The sequence below is a fragment of the Nuphar pumila genome, chromosome 16 (assembly GCF_984573655.1).
Source record: "Nuphar pumila chromosome 16, dmNupPumi1.hap1.1, whole genome shotgun sequence".
Classification (NCBI taxonomy): Eukaryota; Viridiplantae; Streptophyta; class Magnoliopsida; order Nymphaeales; family Nymphaeaceae; genus Nuphar; species Nuphar pumila.
Genome location: NC_143264.1, coordinates 6,776,781 through 6,799,835, shown reverse-complemented (window position 1 = coordinate 6,799,835; position 23,055 = coordinate 6,776,781). Strand labels below are relative to the sequence as shown.

Here is a 23,055-nt window from a genome sequence, read left to right as displayed (position 1 = left end):
CTTCCTCCACCACCATTATTCTTCCAAAAATGTGATGGTTTATATGATCTTACATTGTTGCCGGGTCTAGACACGGCATGTACTTCATCATCTTTTTTCAAGGCCAAACGAGTTTCTTCTTGACATAAGTCGGCCAAAATGTCACTTAGAGGGGTAGAGGCCCTATGAAGAAGGGATCATCTAAGTTGCTCAAATTCGGGACAAAGCCCATGAATAAATTTAAAGAACCTCTCTTTTTCCATTTGCTCTTGTCTCATGGCAATAGCACTACATTCCCATTGAGGTTCAAGAAGAACAAGCTCATCCCATAAAGAGGATAGGACACTATAGTAGTCCCTAATACTCATATCACCTTTCTTGGTAGCTCTTACCTTTTCTTGTAGAAAAAAATGCCTAGCAAGGTCTCTTTGAGTGTACATGCATTTCATAAAGAACCAAGCTTCATTAGCCTTCTTAAATTTTGCAAGATTTGCACAAATCTTCAATTCGACATTATTCATGAACCACACTAGAATTTTAGCATGCTCACAAGAAACCTCCAAGAGTAAGCACGCACATACACAAGAAGCCACTAATGGGCAAAATAAACCACAAAAAGTGGTCAAGCACACAAAAAGGTAAAAAAATATATTTCACTCATAAAAGGCTTCATAAGAAGCTTGAAGAATACACGGGGCCAAGCCCCTTATTTATACACACTAAGGGACCCAAGGAGGGGGCTCCCATAGAGTCGTTGGAGCCCCTCCAACGGTCATATTTATGATCGTTGGAGGCAGTGTTGTGAGAGGCGTACGCCTCAGAGGCGAAGCGCACACTCAAGGTATTAAGGCGTTGCAGTGAAGCGTTTCAGGCTTGAAACGCACGCTTCACTCATGTGAAGCGCACGCCTCAAGTTGAAACGTGCCTCTCTTCCAAGGCGTACATATCAGGTTGGTGCTAGTTATTTGATGATCATTCTGCTAGTGAACAACTCCATTAACAGAAGGCCTCGCGAACAAGGACCAGAACGGATCATACACTCCATATGCTCCGTCGAGCTCTCGCCACGAGACGTCGACGCCAATGACGAAGATCTCGCACCTGAAACGGGCACCCATGGATTCGATGAGGAGCAACTTATACATGCCGGAGGCAGAGTCGTGAACAATTTGTCAGAATTCTGGATGGGCCAGTCCAGATTTTGGAAGCCTTATGCTCCTTCGCGTGGCTGGGTTGATGATCTGATAAATTCATGGACTTGATGGGGTTACGAGGGAGGGGTCGCTCCCCAAACAACAAATGTCGTCGCATCAGGATAAGATGGAGGGGCAATCATCGTAAATCTCGCTTGATGGTGGCGTCGGAACGGGCTACCAGAGTGTTTCCTTCTCCACGTGGAAGAGGGGATTGTTGGTATCGAAGAAACAAAGTTCCTCGTCCATTTCAATGACAAAAGAGGGCTCCTGATTCTGCTTAGCCCGAAGGAGGTGGGTCTCCACGAAGTCTTTGGAGTCGATTAGGGAGCACCAACCTCTGCAAACCAGCCTGAATCTGAGGAGGGAACTCACGGGAAGCCTCGAGAGGATGGCTGCGATGATGTCGTTTGGGATGATAAGTAAAGGGGAAGAAGAAGGGTCATCTCGCTCCATTGTGATTTGCGACCCCCTCCTCCTCCCTGTCAAGTTCCTCTTTCATTCCCCTGTGCGACTATTTCTGGTGCGTTGCTCTCTTTTTCGTAGCTTTAATTCGGGTGGTTATTCAAATTTAAATTCGGGGCTTTTCCTGATAATGACGTATTATGATGTGTTTCAAATATGTACCACAGAGAGTGGCCGCATCTTCTTCAAATTTTTTTAATAGCTTCCTTGTCAAGGTTTTCTAGTGCAAGATTTTTTGATGTGAGCAACAAAGAATTCAGTATCTGATGCAGGTAGCAGTAACTGAGTATACGTAGCGAATGACAAAATTCTTGTGATTCTAATTTTTTGTTTTTCGAAATCGAGATGGTACGAACAGAACCAATGCTCTGTTCCGTTCTTTTTGTTCATTTTGTTCAACCCTGGACAAGCCATCAAACATACCCTAATTGATCTTGTGAGGACACAATTTATTTTATATTGTGGTTTATTAGTAGTTTTTATTTAAAAATTTTATTATTTTATTAATATTATATATTTTTATTAATATTATATATTTTATTATTTTGATCATGAAGCTTACGCTTCAACGCCTCGAGGCTTACGCCTCGCTTCATAACAGGCGCAACGCCTCGCTTCGCCTCATCGCATTTAACAACCTTGGTTGGAGGGATCCAACGACTCTATGTGGACCCCTCACAATCAATAAAAAAAGAAAAAGTAAAAAAAAAGGAAAAAGAATGAAAAGGAAAAATAAAAAGGAGCATATCTAGGATATGCATGTACAAGTGAAAAGACAGATTTACCCCTATTGGGTATTACAAAATAAATATATATTTATATGTGTAGATAGACACATAGACATATATATGTTAATATATATGTGTATGTGTCATAATCTATCTATCTATATATATATATATATATATATATATACATACATCATATTTTAACAGATAATTCCAAATTTTACTTTCACTGTTTAGAGATTAAGAGTTTTGTTCCAGCTGACCTAAATTTTGTATATCACAGCTATCAGCTTTATTTGTTCAATTTGACCGCATAAATGCTTTGAGCTCGGTTTGTTTTGTAGGAAACATATTTTGATTGAGTCTTTTGTGGTAAAATCTTGATTTTTTTCGTTTGTGAAATTTCAGTGCATTGCAGGCCATCGATTTCTGAAAGCTCTTGAAAAAAGGATCTGTTTGCACAAGTTGCATGATCCAATGTACTTGTACTATATGAACTATATACATCATATCTATAGAGCACACAAGGAAATTTTTTAAAAAGTGGTGTGTGTTAGAAAGTATAGTATTAAATTATTAATGACAACCAAATACAAATACACACACATTTGGTGGCCCTGCCATCGACTCATGGCAACACACTTTACCAAAATGGATGTGATAAGAAACTACTTGGCATACTATTATATCAAGCATTCCACAAGACATCAAATTGGTTAATAATAGAAGACATTTTCCAAACACTTGCGAGGATGAGGACCAGGTTCACAAAGATCATCTTAGCACCACATAATTTACCCAACAAGCTCACTGATAGGTGGGCGGTCCATAACATGTGCTGCTGTAGCAGCATTGCTTTGCAATAAATGGTCAATGTCTGGCAATTTAGGTATCTGGTAATGTAGAAAACATATAGAATGCATCAAATTTTCAATACCAAATAGAGGAAAGACTGCAGTAAAAATAATGTGAAAAAAGAGAAACAAGTGCATAATGGTAGTATAAATTTATCATACAAAATGTTAAGACAATTCATGGACATAACTGCAAAATAGTATGTTAAGACTTAAGAGTATGTTTATCATGTAGACAATGGTATTTATTCATTTTATTGTACTATCTTTATTGGTACATAGCCTTTTTATTCTTTTGTAGTAATCAACATAATGACGGGAATAAATTACTCTTGTTCTTTTCTTGAACTCTAACATCTCACTTCACAGCATTAGAGCCCTAGGGTTTGATCCAAGGTCCTATCCCATCAAACCACCTTTTCTTTACTGTGGGTCTGTCATATTCATCATGCTCCAATTGAAGGAAACATAGAAGTCGACCCTCTATTTAATATTTTGTACAACACTACTAAAACAAGATTATCATGCCTTAAAAATTATATAACACATACAAATACCAATGGACATGCCCCCACCTACGTGCTGCTAGGCACTAGGCCCACACCCAGGTCACCTAGTCAAGTGCTAGGTGCAATTTTAACTACATAGCTTCATAGCAGGACGTGATTTTTGTGGGTTTTATTGATGTGTCAATCTGTGTACCACAATTACATATAGGTTCTCAAGATCAAGGTGATAAGTGAACAAAAAAACAAAAGAGATTGGACGAATATGAGAGAAGGTTGAAAGAATGGAAAGCTGGAAGGACAAAGTACTTTCTTAGCTCATGAACAATGATGAAATATCTACTCTGCAGAATCTAAGAGAGCAGGAGCTGCATGGAAGTTGTTAGAATTGATGCACACAGAGCGATCTCCCATAAGAATTTCGTATAAAGGAGAAAATTAGAGAAGCTAAACAAGGAGGTAAAGTTGTTCGTGATTGCATCACTATGATCTTAGCACTAATGGAATTATGCAAAAAACATTTCTCTCAGAAGCAAATAAATCAGAACCATTTTGTCAACTCATGAAAGGCCTCGGGACTGAATTTTGAGCATGTGAGAATGGCACTTATCCATAGACCAACTGTTTCACCTATATGGAGCTGAGTCTTGAGGAGACATGTCTAAAGACCATGTCAGTAGAAAGAGGAATTCAGTGAAAGTTCCATGGCTGCTTGATCAGGTGCCTCTACTAAGTCTAGTCCTTGACATATGTTGCTTAAAGGACTGGCAGAGACGATTCTGTTATATGTATTATTACAGGGAGATGAGAGATAGAAGATAATTGGCTATAGACCTAATGGTCACACTGCTTATGATTCGTCAAGTTATACTGTTATAGTAATATCACAAATCAGCATCATTACATGTTTTTCTCAGTTCCAATTCACCCAACAATTTCCAATAATATTTCTATTGCTGGAAATCTCTTTATGACCCAAATATCTAAGAACCCACAACAGTTTCTTCTTTGCCTGACGATTTCAAAAGTGTGGTAGTTTACTTTAGACTGCAGGTTTTGTCCATGGTTAGGGTTTCAAAGATTTAGTTTGCTTAGGACCCAACAGTCCATATACTGGTTAGCTGAAACAGAGGGTCTCCTTTTTTAATGAATACACGAAGACGGGATTGTCAAGTGACAGATATGTACAATGATCAAATATAGATGTGTCACAGACAGGATCAGCTTTGCATTTTTTGCAATGGTCAAGAGGCAGTTGATAACTTACCCTCTCTGCTTCATTTATTAACAGGTGATCCATCACTACCCAGGAAAAAGCACTTTTTATGGACACATACAACTAGATTCACTTAAGAAAAAAAGTCTGACCTGCGACAAAAGATCAATTGTGCGCCTCAAGAGTCTAGCAAGATCTCCCTCATCCATTGCACAATCCATCATAATTTCCCTCCAAGTTAGGCCAGAAGCCCATGCTTCAACCATTCCAGCAAATTGGCTATCCAGTTCACATGGAATCTAGATAGAGAGATGAAAAGAAATATCATCAAACAAATCCAATAAATGAATGATACATAACAATAACCTTCTTAAGTATTTCCTGACCTCCACCCCGTATTTAGCTTGCAATTTCAAAAGTGAACTTCTTTGCACATCTAAAGATTTGATGACATCTGTCACAACAGCTGATGCTTCATATATATAACTAAAATTGAAAAAAGAAAAGAAAACATCAGCCAGCTGCTACACATAACATGCCTTAAATAGAAAAACTTTTTGAAAGCATACTTGGGACACCTAAAGAATTTGTCACTACTACTAGTCTACTACTACTTGCAACAAAGACAAATAGAAAATCTGAAGATTGTCCATAATTGTATTTTCCAACTACGAGAATGGAATTTACAAGTAAACAATTGCTCTTCATTAATAGGACAAATGGAAAACAGAGACAATAAGGTTACAACCATGGTTTATAAACCTGGCAAGATAACCAAGTGACTCATCCAACCCATCTGGGTCGCTCCCCTACCAGGTTGGACTGCACACATCTACCATCATATTTCAATTTTTATTCCAATTGCGCACAATTCACTGTATAAGAGTATGAAGATAGAGATAAGAATTTTATTTTTTTCTTACTTTTACATGAACATACATGTTAGTTATCATTAAAATACAATCTTATAGCTATGCTAATAACTTTTATTTGCTATTTTAGATTTTATGATAATGTTTTCACATTGAAAATCTTGATTAGTTTCTCGATATCATGATTCATGACTAAGTTGTCATTTCATAACAGTTGATTTTGGAATTGGATAGTTTATATATAGTAGCAGTTAGTCAATTCTGATGCATGACATTTATTTCAGTGACTAATAAATATGATGAATCTACCCTATAATTCAAATATTTTGATACATAGATATTTCTTATATCACCAAACATTTCCTAATTGTCTCTTAAATGTGATTTTTTATGTCGAAGACATTTCTACCATTATATACAAATATTTTCTATTTATATAATACATTTCTACTATTGTTCTATATAAAACTGAAGTAAATAAATGTCAAGTCATTGGATTGACCCAGCCAAAGTCTTGACTAAAAGTTGAGTCACGCATCATTGGATTTTCAAACTACAGATGTACCGACATAAAAAGATAATTGATGGAGAAGAAAGCAAGATTTTCCACATACATCACCATAACAAATAATAGATGATTAAGAAAAGGCAATTATACAATTATCAACTTATAGAATACAACTGGACATGTAATGAACAGACCAAACATGTGATGAACAATAGAGTTCTACTTTTCGCAGACAGGGAGAAAAAACTTAAGTCGGAAGATAACCTGTTCTCTTTCCATGAACGAACTTTTAGCCCATCAGAAACCAAACTTCCACAAACAGCAGCAAGTTGTACAGGCTTTAAATCCACTAATATTTTATTTCTAAGAACCATTGCTAACCACAGTTCATTTTCACCTCTGATTGCTGATGCAGTTTCTCCAAGAGGGAATATCATGTGGGTATTGATATCCAAAGCTCTTGCTTCATGTATGACATTGCTGACCTGCATTTGCAAGAAAGTAGCAAATTTCAATTTTTCATAAATTTCTGATTCGAAAGAAAAAATTACCAAAACTCAAGATTTGCCAAAGAGTTAGAAAAGAAGCATCACATTATGGATAGAAATGAGCTGAATAGCAAAAAAAAAGAGGGATGGCCCACAGACTCACATCAGGATCCAAAATAGTCATCTATACATATAACCAGTAACTTCTTATCATAAGCAACATGCTAAGAAGCAAAAACATGTGAAACAATTATGAATATCAACACAAGCATGTAAAAATGACTGAAATACATAACATCCTCAAACACAGTTCCAAACATAGTTGGCAAACTCGTGACTCGGGCTCGGATCGGACCCCTACTGGGTCACCGAGTCAGTGGGTTGACTCGGTGACTCGGACGAGTCAGGACTCTATATTTTATAGTGTAAGCACATAAATAAGACATGGAAATAATTAAACTTCAAGCTAATATGTCAATAGATAAGTTACAAAAACATATAATTATACATGATTATTAATTTTTTCATTGAACAATATTAGATTCTTCATAACGAGTGACTTTATATAAGAATTATACATTAAAATAATAAAATACATGATAAAAAAAATTATTTAATGGGTTGGATCGGAAGTCGTGAATCGTGACCCAGTTGGGGTCCGATCCGGGTCGACTCGGGCAATTCCCGAGTCAACTCGCTGGGGTTGCCAACTATGGTTCCAAATACTAGAAAACCCATTATGAAGAAAAATTATTTCATTGCAATCAAGGTAAAATCCATATTAGACAAACAATGGAAAAGGGTCACTTCAATCCCAGATTACTTCTGTCAAGAAAAGCCATATATATATATATATATATATATATGAGAGAGAGATGGGGAGACAAACACACATCATAATGGCATGAAAAGTTACATATGTTCCATTTTGTCATGTTGAACAGGATAAGCAACGCAGAAGATGGGTCTTTTATTATACGTATCAAGAATTAATTGATCCATTTTTGTTTGACATCATCAAAGAACTAACATATGGTGTCCTCTGTGCTTACTGCTGCTTTTGTCCTATGTTTCATCTCTTTATCCATACATGTTATTACACATTATTTATGGAACCAAGGTGCAAGACTATGACCAGAAAAGGAAAGACTATCTAGTAATCAATCTCCATATCAATGGATCTTACTCCGTTTCTATATAAAAAAATCTCTTAATTGGATTTTTGTTTTAAGGGGCACATAAATGGTAGGCTAAGCGAGTAAAAGCTAAATTCTAGGCTACTACAACTCCACTTCTGAACCTTTAATGATGCTCAAAACTTGGTTCATAGTGATTACAAATAAAAAATGAAATAAATAAGTATAATAAATATTGCATGTTTGCAAATACCATAGTTTAGTGCCTATCCAACTTGGAAGTTGAAAACTCCCATAAGCTGAATCAAAGTATGAATTGTAAACTCAGTGTCTTTTGAAAGTTTCAAGGGCTTGGCATATACTATGCAAAGTTAAATCCCACCTTAATTAACATGGTTTGTAGCAACCAAGACTTCCTCAGCCAAATGAGTACTGATCAAACTAAAGATTCCTGCAAGAACATTCCTGTCAAAGGCTCTCTTTGTGATCAAAATGTATGAGTCACTGCATGACTAGGCGAAGCCAGTCCTGTCTTCTACCAGATCTACAAGTCCATCTAAGTCCTATAACAAGCCAACTCTAAACTCAAACTTGTCCTGCTCCTTGCCTGTCCTAGTAATTCTCTAAGTCTATAACCAGTACAAAATATAGCATTGTAACTAGCATGCTGAATACCAGAAACAGTGTGTGAGGTGATATGAGCAGTGATAATGTACCTGTACAAACTCCTTCCACCCTGAGGGCTCAATTTGCTCCATCCTGCTTATCAACCGGTTTGATCTATCCTTCAAGCGTTCCATCTTCACCTTTGTAATACTGGCCATATCTATGATCCTTTTATACTCTTTGTAACCCCATGTACTCATTATCTTTTTCTTTAAACGTTTAACTTTATTTCTCTGATCATTGTAACTCTCTAGAGCCTGATTATATGCTTGAGATATTTGTTGTACCTGCAGATGAAGATAATAGATAAGCAATACAATTACAGTTGGATTACAGAACAATACATGTAAAATAGAGCCCTATGTTGAAAAGAATTTTAGGAGATATCATGGGAAATCATCCAGACAAACAAACACAATAAAAGAACTGAGTAGATACCTCATCATCTTCAGATAAGCTACTCAAAACAGGTACATTCAAACTCCATGACCATGTCTCGAGCGAACCTTCCATACACCATAAGGCACCAAATCCAGAATTGGAAAGCTTCTCCCACAGCAAATCATGTTTCTCAAGAAGTTGCCTCATTATGCTGCTTGGTAATGTGTCACCATGAACCAAAGGAGCATCTGGCAAACCCGTCCTGTAGATTGTTCTGATAAACCTCTCTGTGAAAAGATACCATGAATTATCAGATCCAAGAGCCACATAATAAGAAAGTTTTGCTTCTTCTGACAATTTAGTATCTCCAAAATCATGCTCCAATTTCAAGTCTTCCAGTTGAAGAGATTGACCCTCATTAACCTATCATTAAAATAAGAACAAAATTTGAACACTGAAAGTACCACAATCTTCTGCTTAGATCTCAAGGCAAAAGCTAGATACAACACATTACAGAATAAAAGATTGAAAAGCAGACTCAAACTTATTTGTTAGATTATGTTTGGTATTAGTGTTGTGCAGGGTATACTCAAATTCCGAACATGCTGTATTCTTTTCTTTTTTCATTATTCATTCTTGAGCACTTCAATTTTTATTGCATGATCATTTTGAGCTGGAATCCTATTGCATCAGCATGTCCATATACCATTCAATGTCCTATCTATATTAGAAAGAACAGCAGTTCTGCTCACAGATGAAGGTAAACTTAGAAGAGCCACTCCAGGCAGCCATAGCGAGCCAAAAATGTGGATGTAATGATCAGGTACCCATCTTGAATAGGAAACTGTATACACATGCGCGCACAACAGACTCACACACATGAGTTCACTTGCTCACATAGCCACATGCACGCACACCCACAAATTCAACATGTCTTCCACAACATAGACAAACGTTAAAAACGCAAATGCTTCTTCAAAAAAATAAATTTTAACTTTTAATTTCAGACATATAGCAGACTTTAAGAAGTTCAAAGTTTTCAGTGCTTAAAATGTCAAAGTCCGGTCATGTTAAACACATTATTCTTTGAACAAATAAATTTTAATCCTTAATGCCAATGATATTTAGCAGATTTTAAGAAGTTCAAACTTCAAAGCTATGTCACATGGGTGCGTGATGGTGGATATGGTATGGGTCTGATCCACAATCCGAGATCCAAACGGATCTCAAAGCGCAAAAGACTTTACCAAACTGGAAGAGTCCAGATCGGACTCAAGGGGATTCTATTCTGAGATATTAACTCAACACACAACAGTGGGAAAAGGATTTCCCCATAGATGCGGACAGTTGAGACACCCCAGTCTCAGGACGGACGGAACAGGTCTGTTCGGAATGGTCCAGACAAGACAGGACGGCCTTCTGTTTCTAACCAAACAGACGATCTGACTTGGGGGAAAGTTTTGAACCCTCAGACAGCCGAATTCCCAGAAACTTAAAACACAAAAGTTATTTGTGTATCTGTTATCTTTCCAATGAGCCAAAAATCAGAATTTTTGGTTTATTACACAAAAAGATATCACTAACACACGCTGGTCTGTTTTTTTCTAAAACAGGCTAGCAGAAAACGAGTTTGGGCCTTTTACATGTGAGAAACAAACTCGGTTTGGTCCATCTAAACGAACTAATCTTGAAAAGTGTTCAACACGAAGTTTATGCAAAAATCTCTTACCTTTCAAATGAGCTAAAGTTTGAAATTTTTGGGTCAGTCTGTGAAATGTTATCCTTAAAATACGTGAGACTGTCGTTCTACACACTCTAAACAGCATAACGTTTTAGGAATTTTATAAGTCAGGAACAGACTTGTTTTTGACAGATTAAATGGACGACTTCGAGAAAATCTTCAACACAAAGTCGATCACTCAAGATGTTAACGTTCCATACCAATTAACAGATTTTTAAATTGAGTCAAAATTGATCGAGATATGACTAAAACACCCAAATGCTCTCAGAAACATAAGATGCAGTTCAGACGTCAGAACAGTAAACAGGTAATAGAGATTAACAGCCAATTTAAGTTATCAAAACAGCAGATTCAGAAAATGTGGTAATCAGAAGAAATGTAGAGAAGGCAGTTAGCTTTTCAACAAGCTATGGCTCATGAAATTACGTTCAGCCAAATGAGAGAACTGACTGAAATATGGAACCATGTCAGGGGTTCCAGTCACTCAATTCCGTGAAGGACAATCCCAAAAAAACAAAATTTGCTCTTAAGATCCAACTGCATACGATTAAAAAAATCACATGAATGCTAATCAACAACACAAACTATTTCTCATACAAGAAATCAAACCTCTTTCCCTCTTTTAAAATCAGATTCGAAATCATCAATGGTAACACAATGGCTAACGACCCAATAACAAGTAAAGTTCAAACTGTAATTCAGGTAATAAACAAATAACAATTCATAAGTTCAGAAACTCAGAGATGTTCAGCAGAGTTCAAACATAAACTGGAAGTAAATCAACAACAAGGGGCAGTACACAAATCTCGAACGGTGATTTTTTTATGTCTCCAACTATTTTCAGCAACGAGGACTTCAATTGAGTGAAGTACATTGAGATATTACAGCCACAAACCAACAAGTCACCTTCCCTACGATTTCAGCTGTGAAATGACAAGCACGTCCGCAGCAACAGGTGACAAACACACGTCCTCCACTACCAGCACGAGTGAAACTATAGATCATCATTGATGTTCCAAGCTCTTCTCTTTTTTGAAACTCCTTTCTCTTTGAACAAACCAGCACACACAACTACTCCACTTCCATGTTTCTTTTTCCTTTCAAGAAATTAATCAAAAAACTGCTGGTCGACCCCCTCCCTTAGGGCTTTTTAAGAACTTAAGGGAGACCCTCATCATGAAGAGGGGTCTCTCCAAGATTGCCACTCCTCTCCACCACTTAGAGGACATCATTTGAAAAATGAGAATCATTACACTCCAACAGCCAACTTGACTTTCTATGGTCAATTAAATTCAAATGAAGGTTATTGTTGTCCAACCAAGGGGGTGCCATCTATGGATTGGGTTGAATTGGATCTTGGATAAGATCCAAATAACTCTTTTGATCAGAAAACCCTACACGAAGTTGGGTTTCTAAATTAAAAAAAAAAAGAAAAACTACCCTGAATCCCCACACACCCTCTAATACCACAAAAAGATCCTACTGGGTACTAGAACTATCCGGATCCGTAGAATCCGGCACCTAAAAAATAAAAAAAGAAACATTGATTGTGACTTCCAAATTGACAAAATTTCAATCAATATTCGCCAAAACAATGTAGCCACTAAAGAGATTGAATTATTTCGAGGATCCAATTGGATTAGACATGTCCTGCATGGTATTGGATCGTCTCGGGTATTGTCGCCCTGATCTAGTTCGAAGAGTTGGATTGAGATTCAACTCGTCAAAATTGCTCATGTTCTCAAGAGGCTCTGCATCAATGCGGGTACGGATGCGGAGCAATTTCAAAAATTTTGGACACGGGGACACGGCTATATATATATCTATAACAATAATAAGATTGTAAATTTTAAAGCAATAAGTTAACCGGTCAAAGTTGACAAAATATATATATATATATATAACAATAAATATATATATATAACAATCATAAATGAACAAAAATAGACTCGGTCAAAGTTGACCGAGTCCAAAATTAATTTTAATAAATGGAAAAAAATAGACTCGATCAAAGTTGACCAAGTCCAAAATGTGGACAGACTCGGCTCCGGTGCGTTGACCAAGTCCGACACTTCGTTGACCGTGTCTGAAGCCGCACCCGTGTCGGGGCGTGTCGACGCGGGTGCGTCGACCTTTTAGCCGAGTCCGTGTGACTTAGCTTCAAAGTTTTCTTTGCCAAGATAAAAAATGTCAAACTTTATCCTGATAATAGCAAAAGTCATCAAGGCCATGTTATACTATTCATAAAAAAATCATAATTACAAACCGCAGTATATTGAATGCAAAATTACCAAAATTCATTTGTAGTTCCAACTATGATTCACTAAATTGGTGCCTGCCACTTGTTCAGGACAGAAAACCTCACTAAAGGGAAGGACATCATGCAGGCACACATGTTCACCAATATTAGTCTCAACAATTTCTTGGACTATTTTGTGTTGCATAGATCTCAGGAAAATATTGGCAAAACAGACAAATTATGCATCAAGAACACAATATGTAACCAATTAAAAAACATCATTTAAATTAAAAACTTAGAAAGGTGAAGTTTTCTCAACATTCTTTGATATCTCCCTGATATATTCAAGTCATTGTCATGATATCTTCAATAATGCTGATACTCTGAAATCTGAATACATAATGGCTTACCAAATCATTAAGCCCTATAGAACAGAATGTTTCAATTTTCCCCAAATACACAGCTGGGATAAAGTGCTGAACAGTTTCCTTGTCCTTATACTGTAAACATATGTATGGCAAGAGACCATTTTGTGACCCTTCCAATAGTGGCTTCAGTGCAGACATTCTTTCCAATTCGAGGGTACGTCGCAATTGTGTCCTTAACCTCTTTTGAATCTGCAGAAAATTCATCACCAGAATAAGCAAAAAATGTGTGATTGTGATGCAATATCCTAGATTTCACCAAGATTCCTTATCATCACCAACTATAAAGTAACATTTTTTTTCTCATAACCAACTATAAAATACAAACTGCATACAAGATCCCCATTAACAAATGTTACTGCACATAATAGAACAGCAATAGAAGTGCACATAACAGAAAATGTTACCACGCATAACAGAACAGCAATAGAAATGTACATGATCAACAAACATCATCTTAATCAGACCCAAATTTTGGGAAAAGTCAACTGTTTATTTTACTTCAACTTGATGAATTTAGTTTAGCCTTTCAGGAGACCTTAATGACAACAACCTACAGATTTTTTTCCAGCAAGATGGTCAGCTGTTCATAGACTAGATCTACCTGCTATCACTAACAAAATCCGTTCAACAATAAATAAATAAACTAGCACAAATTATAGATCCACACTCAGTGCAAAAATGGAATTTCATGCAAATAAAATGAGCACTCGTCTGGATCACACAGAAATTGTTACCAACTGATACTCATTGAAACTGTTAAAAACATACTTGTGTCATACTCCACCAAATATTGATTCACATTATGTGCGCTCATGCAAACACATATACGTACCCATGACATATTCTCCCACAAATTACCTTCCTGCAACACCTATCCATCTCAAATACAAACTGAGATACTTTATTCACCAAACACACAAAAAACACAAAATATACTGAAATTATATCCTTCTTGCAGTTGCAGCTTCAATTATGCAGAACATATTCAATTACTAGGAAAATTTATATATAACTGAGTCTATAACAAACCAAGGTAGTAAATGCCATATCCTTGTTGCACCTTCCAATTCAGTATTTTTGTAAATTTTTTATTTTCCCAGGATATGTCAACCGAAAAACAAAGTCATTATTGCATCCATTTATTGAACAAGAACATTTGAAAACCATACAGACACAGAACGTGAAATGACTGAACAGCCTTTTTGGCCTCCTCGCATACAGAACTATTAAAGACTAGTTCATCAAAACCATGCATATCACTAGCTTCCAATATAAAAACAGACATATTCTAGGTACTGCAGTTGCAAAAATAAACATTTAAGGGATATATAACATTAACTCTTAACATCATTGCAAAATCATAGAACCAACCATAAGCACAGTCAAAAACTAACAAAAATTGACCGATCCGAAAAGGTGAAATAGCACAACATACATAATTTGGCACTTTTGTCTGCAGCAAAGCATTGCAAGCTTGTCCCACATGCTATCATCTAATAAGGGCAGTGTCTCCACCTGGATAACAACTAAGTATCCCTGATATTCCACATTTAAGTTGTGAAAAATGTAAAGCCCCTCATTGACATGAGTAACTTACAAGCCCCATTAAACAGATTGAACACCACTTTAACTGCAGTGAATTTCTCTATTGACAGCCAAATTGATTCAACTGTTAGCTCTATAGTAACTCAAATGGAAAAATGGAAGATACTTCACATTCTCTAGTAACATTTCCGGGGCATGGCACCGGATTGTATTAACTACAGCATCAACTTAAACAGAACACTGTTACAGGCATGCTATAGGTCAAAAGATGAGAGATCTCTATTAAATGCTAACTCACTACAAACCCGGTTCCAGAGATCATTAATTTGTTATGCTCAGAAAAGAAAAAAGAAAAGTGACATGCTACAAGCATCTAAAGATGAATAACCTCAGCGGAAAGCCAAAAAGCCAAAAATGTAATGTCAGAAATTTAATAAAAAAAATTCTTAAACAAGTCCTCAATAGATGTTAAGTTGTTTTCATCGCCATGTGATTTATGAAGCCAAAAAGTTGAAGTATGTTCAGGGAGTAGTGTGAAGTATGTTCGAGAAGTACTGCCACATTCTCGATCCTCATATACTTTTCTAGAAAAGAAGCAATTGCAGTAGTATAAACATGGCTTCATTAGTAACAAACATAACAAAGTCTTAGAATTTATCCTCCCTTCTGCCGTCTGGTGATGATTTAAACTGGCTGTCCACCAAGGCATCCAATATTCGCAGGCTGCATAATGCCACCTTGTATCTACTATATTGTAAGAACTATGAAGCACACAGTTATCAAAACTAGATGGGACAAACAATTAGTATTCTTCATAGAAGGGCAAAAAAATCTTAGCAGATATGTGCAAAGACGTGAAAGAATGGGTTATATTCACTATATTGTAAAAGAATGGGTCATATTTACTCAAGCACAAAGACTTTTCTTCTCAAATGAAAAAATAGAAACAGGATATTACCCTCAGTTCTTCTTGCATTTCAAAGATCTCCTTATATGCCATCTCAGGCAACTGTTCTCTGCACTTTCTATCAATGGCTTCAGCACTAGTTTCAAATGATAGAAGTTCAATCTCTTCTTGTATTTTGCGATATTCCTCTTGGGCTGCTAGCATAACGTTGCTTCCAACATAATTTCCAAAGCTTTTCTCAACTAGCTGACGAGCTTCTTCCAATGTTCGTCCTGCACGAAACAACTTGAGACTATCTTCCTTAGATCTATGAGTAACTTTTGATCCCTGTGAAGCAGAAAATTTCCAATAAGAAGAAAAGTGATACAAAGAACCATAATAGTGAGACAAAGAAAAAGAAAAGTCTAAGAAAATTAAGGAGGAGAGCTACATACACCAAGGAGGTTCAGAACCATCCCATATGAAGCAGTAAATTGTGAGACAAGAGGTTCAGGACCACTGAAGAGAAGCTTGCAGCATTCTTCTGCTCCTTCAAATGGTGTTTGAACAAGCACAACATGACCCTGTTTATCAATTCCCCTGCGCCCAGCTCTACCAGCCATCTGAAGTAGCTCATTGGAGCTTAAAATAATACGCATGTTTTCGCTTCTTTTACTGAGAGATGAAATGAGAGCAGTGCGAGCTGGCATATTAATTCCAGCAGCTAGTGTTTCCGTGGCAAAGACAACCTTGATAAGGCCCCTCTGAAAAAGCTCCTCAATAAATGATTTCCAGAGTGGCAAACAACCAGCATGATGTGCTGCAACCCCTTGCAGAAGGCCTCTTATGGAAATCTCCCTCACGGCATCTGGAAACTGGAATTTGAATTTCTTCAAGGCCAGCTCTACCTCACCCGTCTCACATTCATCCAATAGGTTGCAATCTTCAAGGTACTGGACAGCGGCATCACATCCTTTACGACTAAATATAAACCAAATAGCTGGAAGCATATTTCTAGACCTAAGATGCCGCAAGGTATCTCTAATTTGTGGCACCTGAAAGAAATAAGAATTCTTCAATAACCAACAAGTATTTAAAATTTCTAAAACAATGTAAAAAGCACTAGATGCATAGTAAATGTTAAATATCACATCTTAATTGCACCCATTTTCACAGAAGGATTTCACTTTATTTTTGCTTTTATGAAATTTTTATCAGAATTTCTTGCATAAGAAATGTAAATAAATCAAAAAATGTTAAAAAAAGTCATAAAACAACAAGAATAGGTAAGAAATTAAATCAGAATATTTTCCAATATTGTGACAATAAAATAGAATATATTGCATTTGAATGATAAAAAGTCATAATATGTTCATTGTTAACACTAATATCACAGTATTTTCATTATATCATGAACCTAGTGGCATAAATCATGATTTTGTGATACTTTCAAAAATATCATAATATATGCCACTGTGAAAAGAAGTTACTAAGCTGAGAAACAGTCAACCACAAGCATACCTGTGAACGGCGTAGTGCATTTATGTCATTCTCTGACAGACGTGATTGCTCAATTACACTGTTGATGTTACCATAGTTGCGTTCTTTCCCAAACTTCCTAAGATTTTTTCTCCGAAAACCCTCCTCGTATGACTTGGCAACCAAAGCGGATTGCTGCAAATATTTTACTGAAAGCCTCCTGTTTTAATATATCATGAAAAGCTAAAAGTTGAATTTCCATACAATAATTTCTGCGTAGATGGAAAAAGAGCACTGTGTTACAAGTACTGCAAATAGTAAACAGGTTTGGAAACATGCAAAGATACAGGACAAAGTTTGACTTCAATTTGCAAGCGGTGTTCTGTTATCATTCAGCAAACATATAACAAAGATCAGTCACCACAAACGTACCCTAAAATATTGCCAATGTTTCAAGGACCAGTCACCAAAAACGTACCCTAAAATATTGCAAATGTTTCAAGGACCAGTCACCAAAAACGTACCCTAAAATATTGCAAATGTTTCAAGGATATAACCAAAATTGTTTACAAAAGAATTTAAAATCATGAACTCATAGGTTTCCTGAAACAGCATGAAACAGCTCAATTTATGCAATTGTCACTTCCTGCAGTCATATAAACAAACTCCAAATGATACAGCCAACTACTGCACATTTAGAAAAATCCAAGATTTTGAACAATTCAAAGAACAAAACACCATTGAGAGAACAACAAAGACAGAAACAAAACCATGAATTTGTATCTTGGATGAAAAGAATAATGAATTAAACCTCACAGTGCTCTCTATTAAGCACATCATGCCACAGCAACAACCTTTTCTCCCCACCCTGTAATGAAGCCTCAATGCAAGCACAAGTACAAAGCCTCTAAAGGCAAAACACAAGCTACTAATGGGCTCATTTTACAAATATCACTCAAAAAGAGCACAAACATAAAAGAAATAATCTTTATTCACTTGAGAAAATGCTTAAGAAAAGCATGCATGAAAAAGGGACAAGATATCCCTTATATAGCCACAATACAAGGGCTAAAGAGAGCCTATATAGTCGTTGGGGATCTCCCAACGCTAGAAATATAGCCGTTGGGAGAGCTATATGGTCAAAAGACCATAACGCCCATACATAAAAAATAAAAGACAAAAAATAAAAATAAAAATATCAAATCTGCCCCTAATGCACAGGACCTATTACAACCATATAAAAAAACCAAAATGCCCCTAGAGGGCATAACCTATTACAAACCAAGAAATATATGTATATGTACATATACATACATGTAGACATGATATATATATATGCACACACACACACACACACATATATATATATACAAGCAAGTGTAAGGTCGGACGCGCCCAGCGTGCCCATGTGCTTTTTTTTGTGTTTCAAGAGCTTTTAGCGGCAGTCTAAGACTGCCTCTAAAAGCTCCTAAAACACACAAAAAAAGTGCATTGCTGATCGCGTGGGCGATCAACGACACACGTTGCGTCCAAAAAACGTCGATGTTACCTCTCTCTCTCTCTCTCTCTCTCTCTCTCTCTCTCTCTCTCTCTCTCTCTCTCTCTCTCTCTCTCTCTATCTATCTATATATATATATATATATATATATATATATATATACGCAAAACCGATGCTTGATACGCGAAACCGCATATCAAGCCAAATAAATGAGTAAAGGAAATCAGCCTATGCACTAAAGAGCGGCGACAAAAGTAAATGACAGAAAGTGATGCTTGATACGTGAAACCGCATATCAAGCCAAGTAAATGCGTAAAGGAAATCAGCCTGTGCACTAAAGCGCGATGGCGAAAAGTAAATGACAGAAAGTAATGAGGACAAGGATCGCAAAACTGCGTCCTTGAGTTTAAAAGCATACTATTATAAATATATATATATACATATATATTTAATCGTTTAATTTGCATTTTTAGTATTTTAACTTAGTTCAGTTCGTCCAAAGTCCATTGTGCAACTTTCCCCTACCTTGGAGAGTCTCGGGGTTGTGCTTGTCTTCGTGTGTAAGTAACGAAGGGCTCATGCCGCATTGCGCGAGCAAGATCCGTCGTGCAAGCTGCAAAATGGCAAAGCATGAATATATATAACAAGCTTGAAAGGTAAAATAGGAGAGGCAGGTGGGCTCGGCAGTCGAACCGGGCCAGCCCTGCCTACAACGGTCAAAGGTGAAGGGTGGGCTCGACTGATGAGTCAAACCCGACCCCATGCCCAAACAAGAGTAGGGAGACAGGGAGAGGGCTCAGCCCCTCCCCTGCGAAAAGGAGAAATAGGGAGGGGGGCGAGCCCCTTCCCCGTAACCCATACAAGGAGACAGGGAGGGGGCTCAGCCCCTCCCTGGCAAAATAGGGAGGGGGCCCGAGCCCCTCCCTCGCATCCCGTAAAACAGGGAGACAGGGAGGGGGCTCAGCCCCTCCCTGGCGAAAAAGGAAAAAGGAAGGGGGTTGAGCCCCTCCCTTGCATTCTGAATTAACAAGGAGACAGGGAGGGGTCCCAGCTGTTAGAATTCCACCTTGGTACCTGTATTGAGAAAACGAGAGAGAGAGAGAGAGACGAAGAAAAGGATACAAGAGGGGCTGCGGCGGTCACGATTTCTTCACCCAGAAATCGTGACCTAATGGCTGTATTAATACACTTAAGTTTACATTGTGGGTCGGGTCAGGTCTGGTGTAATATCCAAACCCGGATACCAATAAAAATACATGCTTATACATGAATGAACTCGGGTTTGGTACAGGATCCAAACCCGAAACACTGTTCACCTTTTTCACCCCCCCCCCCCCCTCAAGTTGATCATGGTTATGGACCATGCACAACTTGCCTTTAAGCATCCAAAAACGATCCTTTGTTAACCCTTTCGTAAATAGGTCCACAACTTGTCTTTCAGTATTAACGAACTCAGGCTCAATCTCTTTTTCTTCAACTTTCTGTGTCACAAAGTGTTGGTCAATCTCAATGTGCTTAGCACGACTGTGATGTACTGGATTTAATGACATGTTTATAACACTTTGGTTGTCACATAGCAAGATAGTGTGGGAGATCTTTTCTCCTACTTCAGTTAGTATATGTCTGATCCATGTGACTTCGGCAGTAGCAGCAGCCATAGATCTATACTCAACCTCAGTACTTGATCTAGTGATAGCCTTTTGTTTTCTACTGCTCCAAGAGACTAAATTTCTTCCAATGAAGGCACAATATCCTGATGTAGATCTTCGTTTATCAGGGTCTCCTGCCCAGTTTGCATCACAATATACAGTGAGTCTGTGCTCATCTTTGCCATATGGCTGTGGTGAGTATATTAATCCATCCTCAATAGTCCCTTTCAGATATCTAAGGATCCTCTTGACGGCCTCCATATGTCTAGTACGTGGCGCATGCATAAATTGAGACACTTGATTGACTGAATAAACAATATCAGGTCTAGTGAATGTGAGGTACTATAACATTCGTATTATGCTTCGATACCTGGTGGGGTCATCACACAGATCTCCATCATAAGCGTTAAGTTTTTGATGAAGCACACTCGGAGTTCCCAGAGGTTTGCAGTCTTTCATGCCTGCCTTGTTGAGAACATTTATGGTGTACTTGTGTTGAGTGAGTGTCAAGCCATGAGCTTGATTATCAATTTCTACACCAAGAAAATAGCGCAGAGCTCCAAGATCTTTCATTTTGAACCTCTGACCTAGTAAGTCTTTTACTTCTTGGATGTGGGCCGCAGAGTTTCCTGTGATAACAATATCATCGACATAAATTAATAACAGAGTGGTCACAGTCTGACTTCTGAAAATAAACAATGAGTGGTCCAGCATGAAACGTGAAAATCCATGTTTCTGAATCTCTAGTAAGAAGCTATCAAACCAAGAGCGAGATGCTTGCTTCAGACCATAGATAACTCTTTTTAACCTGCACAGATGAGTTTTACAAGTTTGTTCTTGATATCCAGGGGGTTGCTCCATGTACACTTCCTCCTTCAAGTCCCTATGCAAGAAAGCATTTTTTACATCAAGTTGACTCAACTTCCATCCATGTTCAACAGCCAGAGAAATAATAATTCGAATTGTTCTTATTCTTACAACCGGACTAAAAGTCTCATCATAGTCTTGCCATGCTTCTTGAGTGAATCCTTTTGCCACGAGCCTTGTCTTGTATCGTTCAATGGTTCCTTTTGGCTTGTACTTTATCTTCTAGACCCATTTACATCTGACAACATTTTTTTCAGGTGGTCTGGGAACAACTTTCCAGGTTCCACATTCATGCAAGGCTTGCATTTCATCATTCATGGCTTCTACCCACTTGGTAGAAGTGGTTGCCTGGTAGTACATAGTGGGCTCATCTTCCTTATTGAGGGCAATTAAAAGAAGTTGAAGATTCAAGGAGAAGTTGTTATAGCTAACCCACCTGTCAATGGGATGTCGTATGCGGCTTGATTTTCTGACCTCAAGAGTGTGAGAAGGAGTCGGATTGCTGACTTAGACATGATCTGAATGGCTTGATGTTGTCGGTCTCTGTCTAGAATAGACAATGCCTTTGTATCTGCTCGGTACTTTCTCTGAATTTTGTGGCTCCGACGTCTCAGTGTTCTCAGACATCGCTTCTTCTTGCTGCACGCAATCTGATAAACATGCTTCATTGGAACCAGCAAAAAGTTCTGAACTCAACCAAGGATAGTAAACTTCAGTTGGTATATTCGTTGCATCAGCTCTGTCATCAAAGACAACATTTCTTGAGATTCTGATACGTTTGTTGGTGGGATCATAACACCTATATCCTTTGTAGTCATCTGTGTATCCCACAAACCTACACTTCTGGGCCTTGTCATGAAACTTGTTTCTCAGGGACCGATCAATATGCATATAGCAAACACATCAAAAAACACACAAATCATGATAATTAGGATGAGCTCCAAAGAGACAGTGATAAGGAGACTTATTTTCCAGAACGACCATGGGCAATCTATTTATCACATGCACGGCAGAATGAAAAGCTTTAGTCCATAGGTTGATGGGAAGATTGCTGTCATGAAGCATACTCATGGCACTTTCAACGATATGTCTATGTTTTCGTTTAGCAATCTCATTTTGTTGAGTGTGAGGGCAGGACACCTTTCTTCATATTCCGTTATTTCGAAGAAAAGAAATAAAATCACAGGATGAAAATTCACTACCTCTATCACATTGGAAAAATTGAATGGACTCAGAAAATTGATTTTTGACCAAGGAAAGAAAAATTTGAAACAAATAGAAGACTTCTGACTTATTTTTTATGAAATACATCCAAGTGTATCGAGAATAACTATCAACAAAGACTAGATAATATCTGCTTCCAGACCCAGAGACAATTGGGGCGGGTCCCCACACATCAGAACAAATAATCTCAAAAGGTTTTGAAGTTCTCTTATTAATGGAATGGAAAGGCAATACATAACTCTTGCATGAAAGACAACTAGAACATTTATGACTGCTCTCATCCCCATTAAGACTTTCTTTTGGAATGAGATTATTAGAAACAAGTTTCTCAATAAAATGACTCCCGCAATGTCCTAACCGACTATGCCATAAGAATGACTTATTACATTCAGAGATACTAAAAACACTGGCAGAAGAGGATGAACACAAAAAATACCCGATAGGGGTATTATTATAAAACTACAAATGTACCTTTTTTATTTTTTTATTTTTATTTTTCCTTTTTTT

At 37.4% G+C, this 23,055-nt stretch overlaps 1 protein-coding gene across 2 annotated transcripts in view; it reads right to left on the bottom strand.

The window, feature by feature from the left end:
- Positions 1–3,023: 3,023 nt before the first annotated feature.
- The window catches only part of EMB25 (DEAD/DEAH box helicase), a 38,467-nt gene continuing 18,435 nt past the window's right edge, over positions 3,024–23,055 (bottom strand). For both annotated transcript variants that reach the window (XM_089991567.1, XM_089991568.1), the window contains exons 7-16: positions 17,353–17,530; positions 16,287–16,886; positions 15,904–16,179; positions 13,383–13,589; positions 9,050–9,415; positions 8,662–8,898; positions 6,586–6,806; positions 5,328–5,427; positions 5,094–5,240; positions 3,024–3,258 (exon numbers count right to left, since the gene is read on the bottom strand). In XM_089991567.1, coding sequence (XP_089847693.1) covers positions 3,160–3,258; positions 5,094–5,240; positions 5,328–5,427; positions 6,586–6,806; positions 8,662–8,898; positions 9,050–9,415; positions 13,383–13,589; positions 15,904–16,179; positions 16,287–16,886; positions 17,353–17,530 — 2,431 coding nt within the window. In that variant the 3' untranslated portion in view covers positions 3,024–3,159. The remainder of the gene's footprint in view (positions 3,259–5,093; positions 5,241–5,327; positions 5,428–6,585; positions 6,807–8,661; positions 8,899–9,049; positions 9,416–13,382; positions 13,590–15,903; positions 16,180–16,286; positions 16,887–17,352; positions 17,531–23,055) is intronic.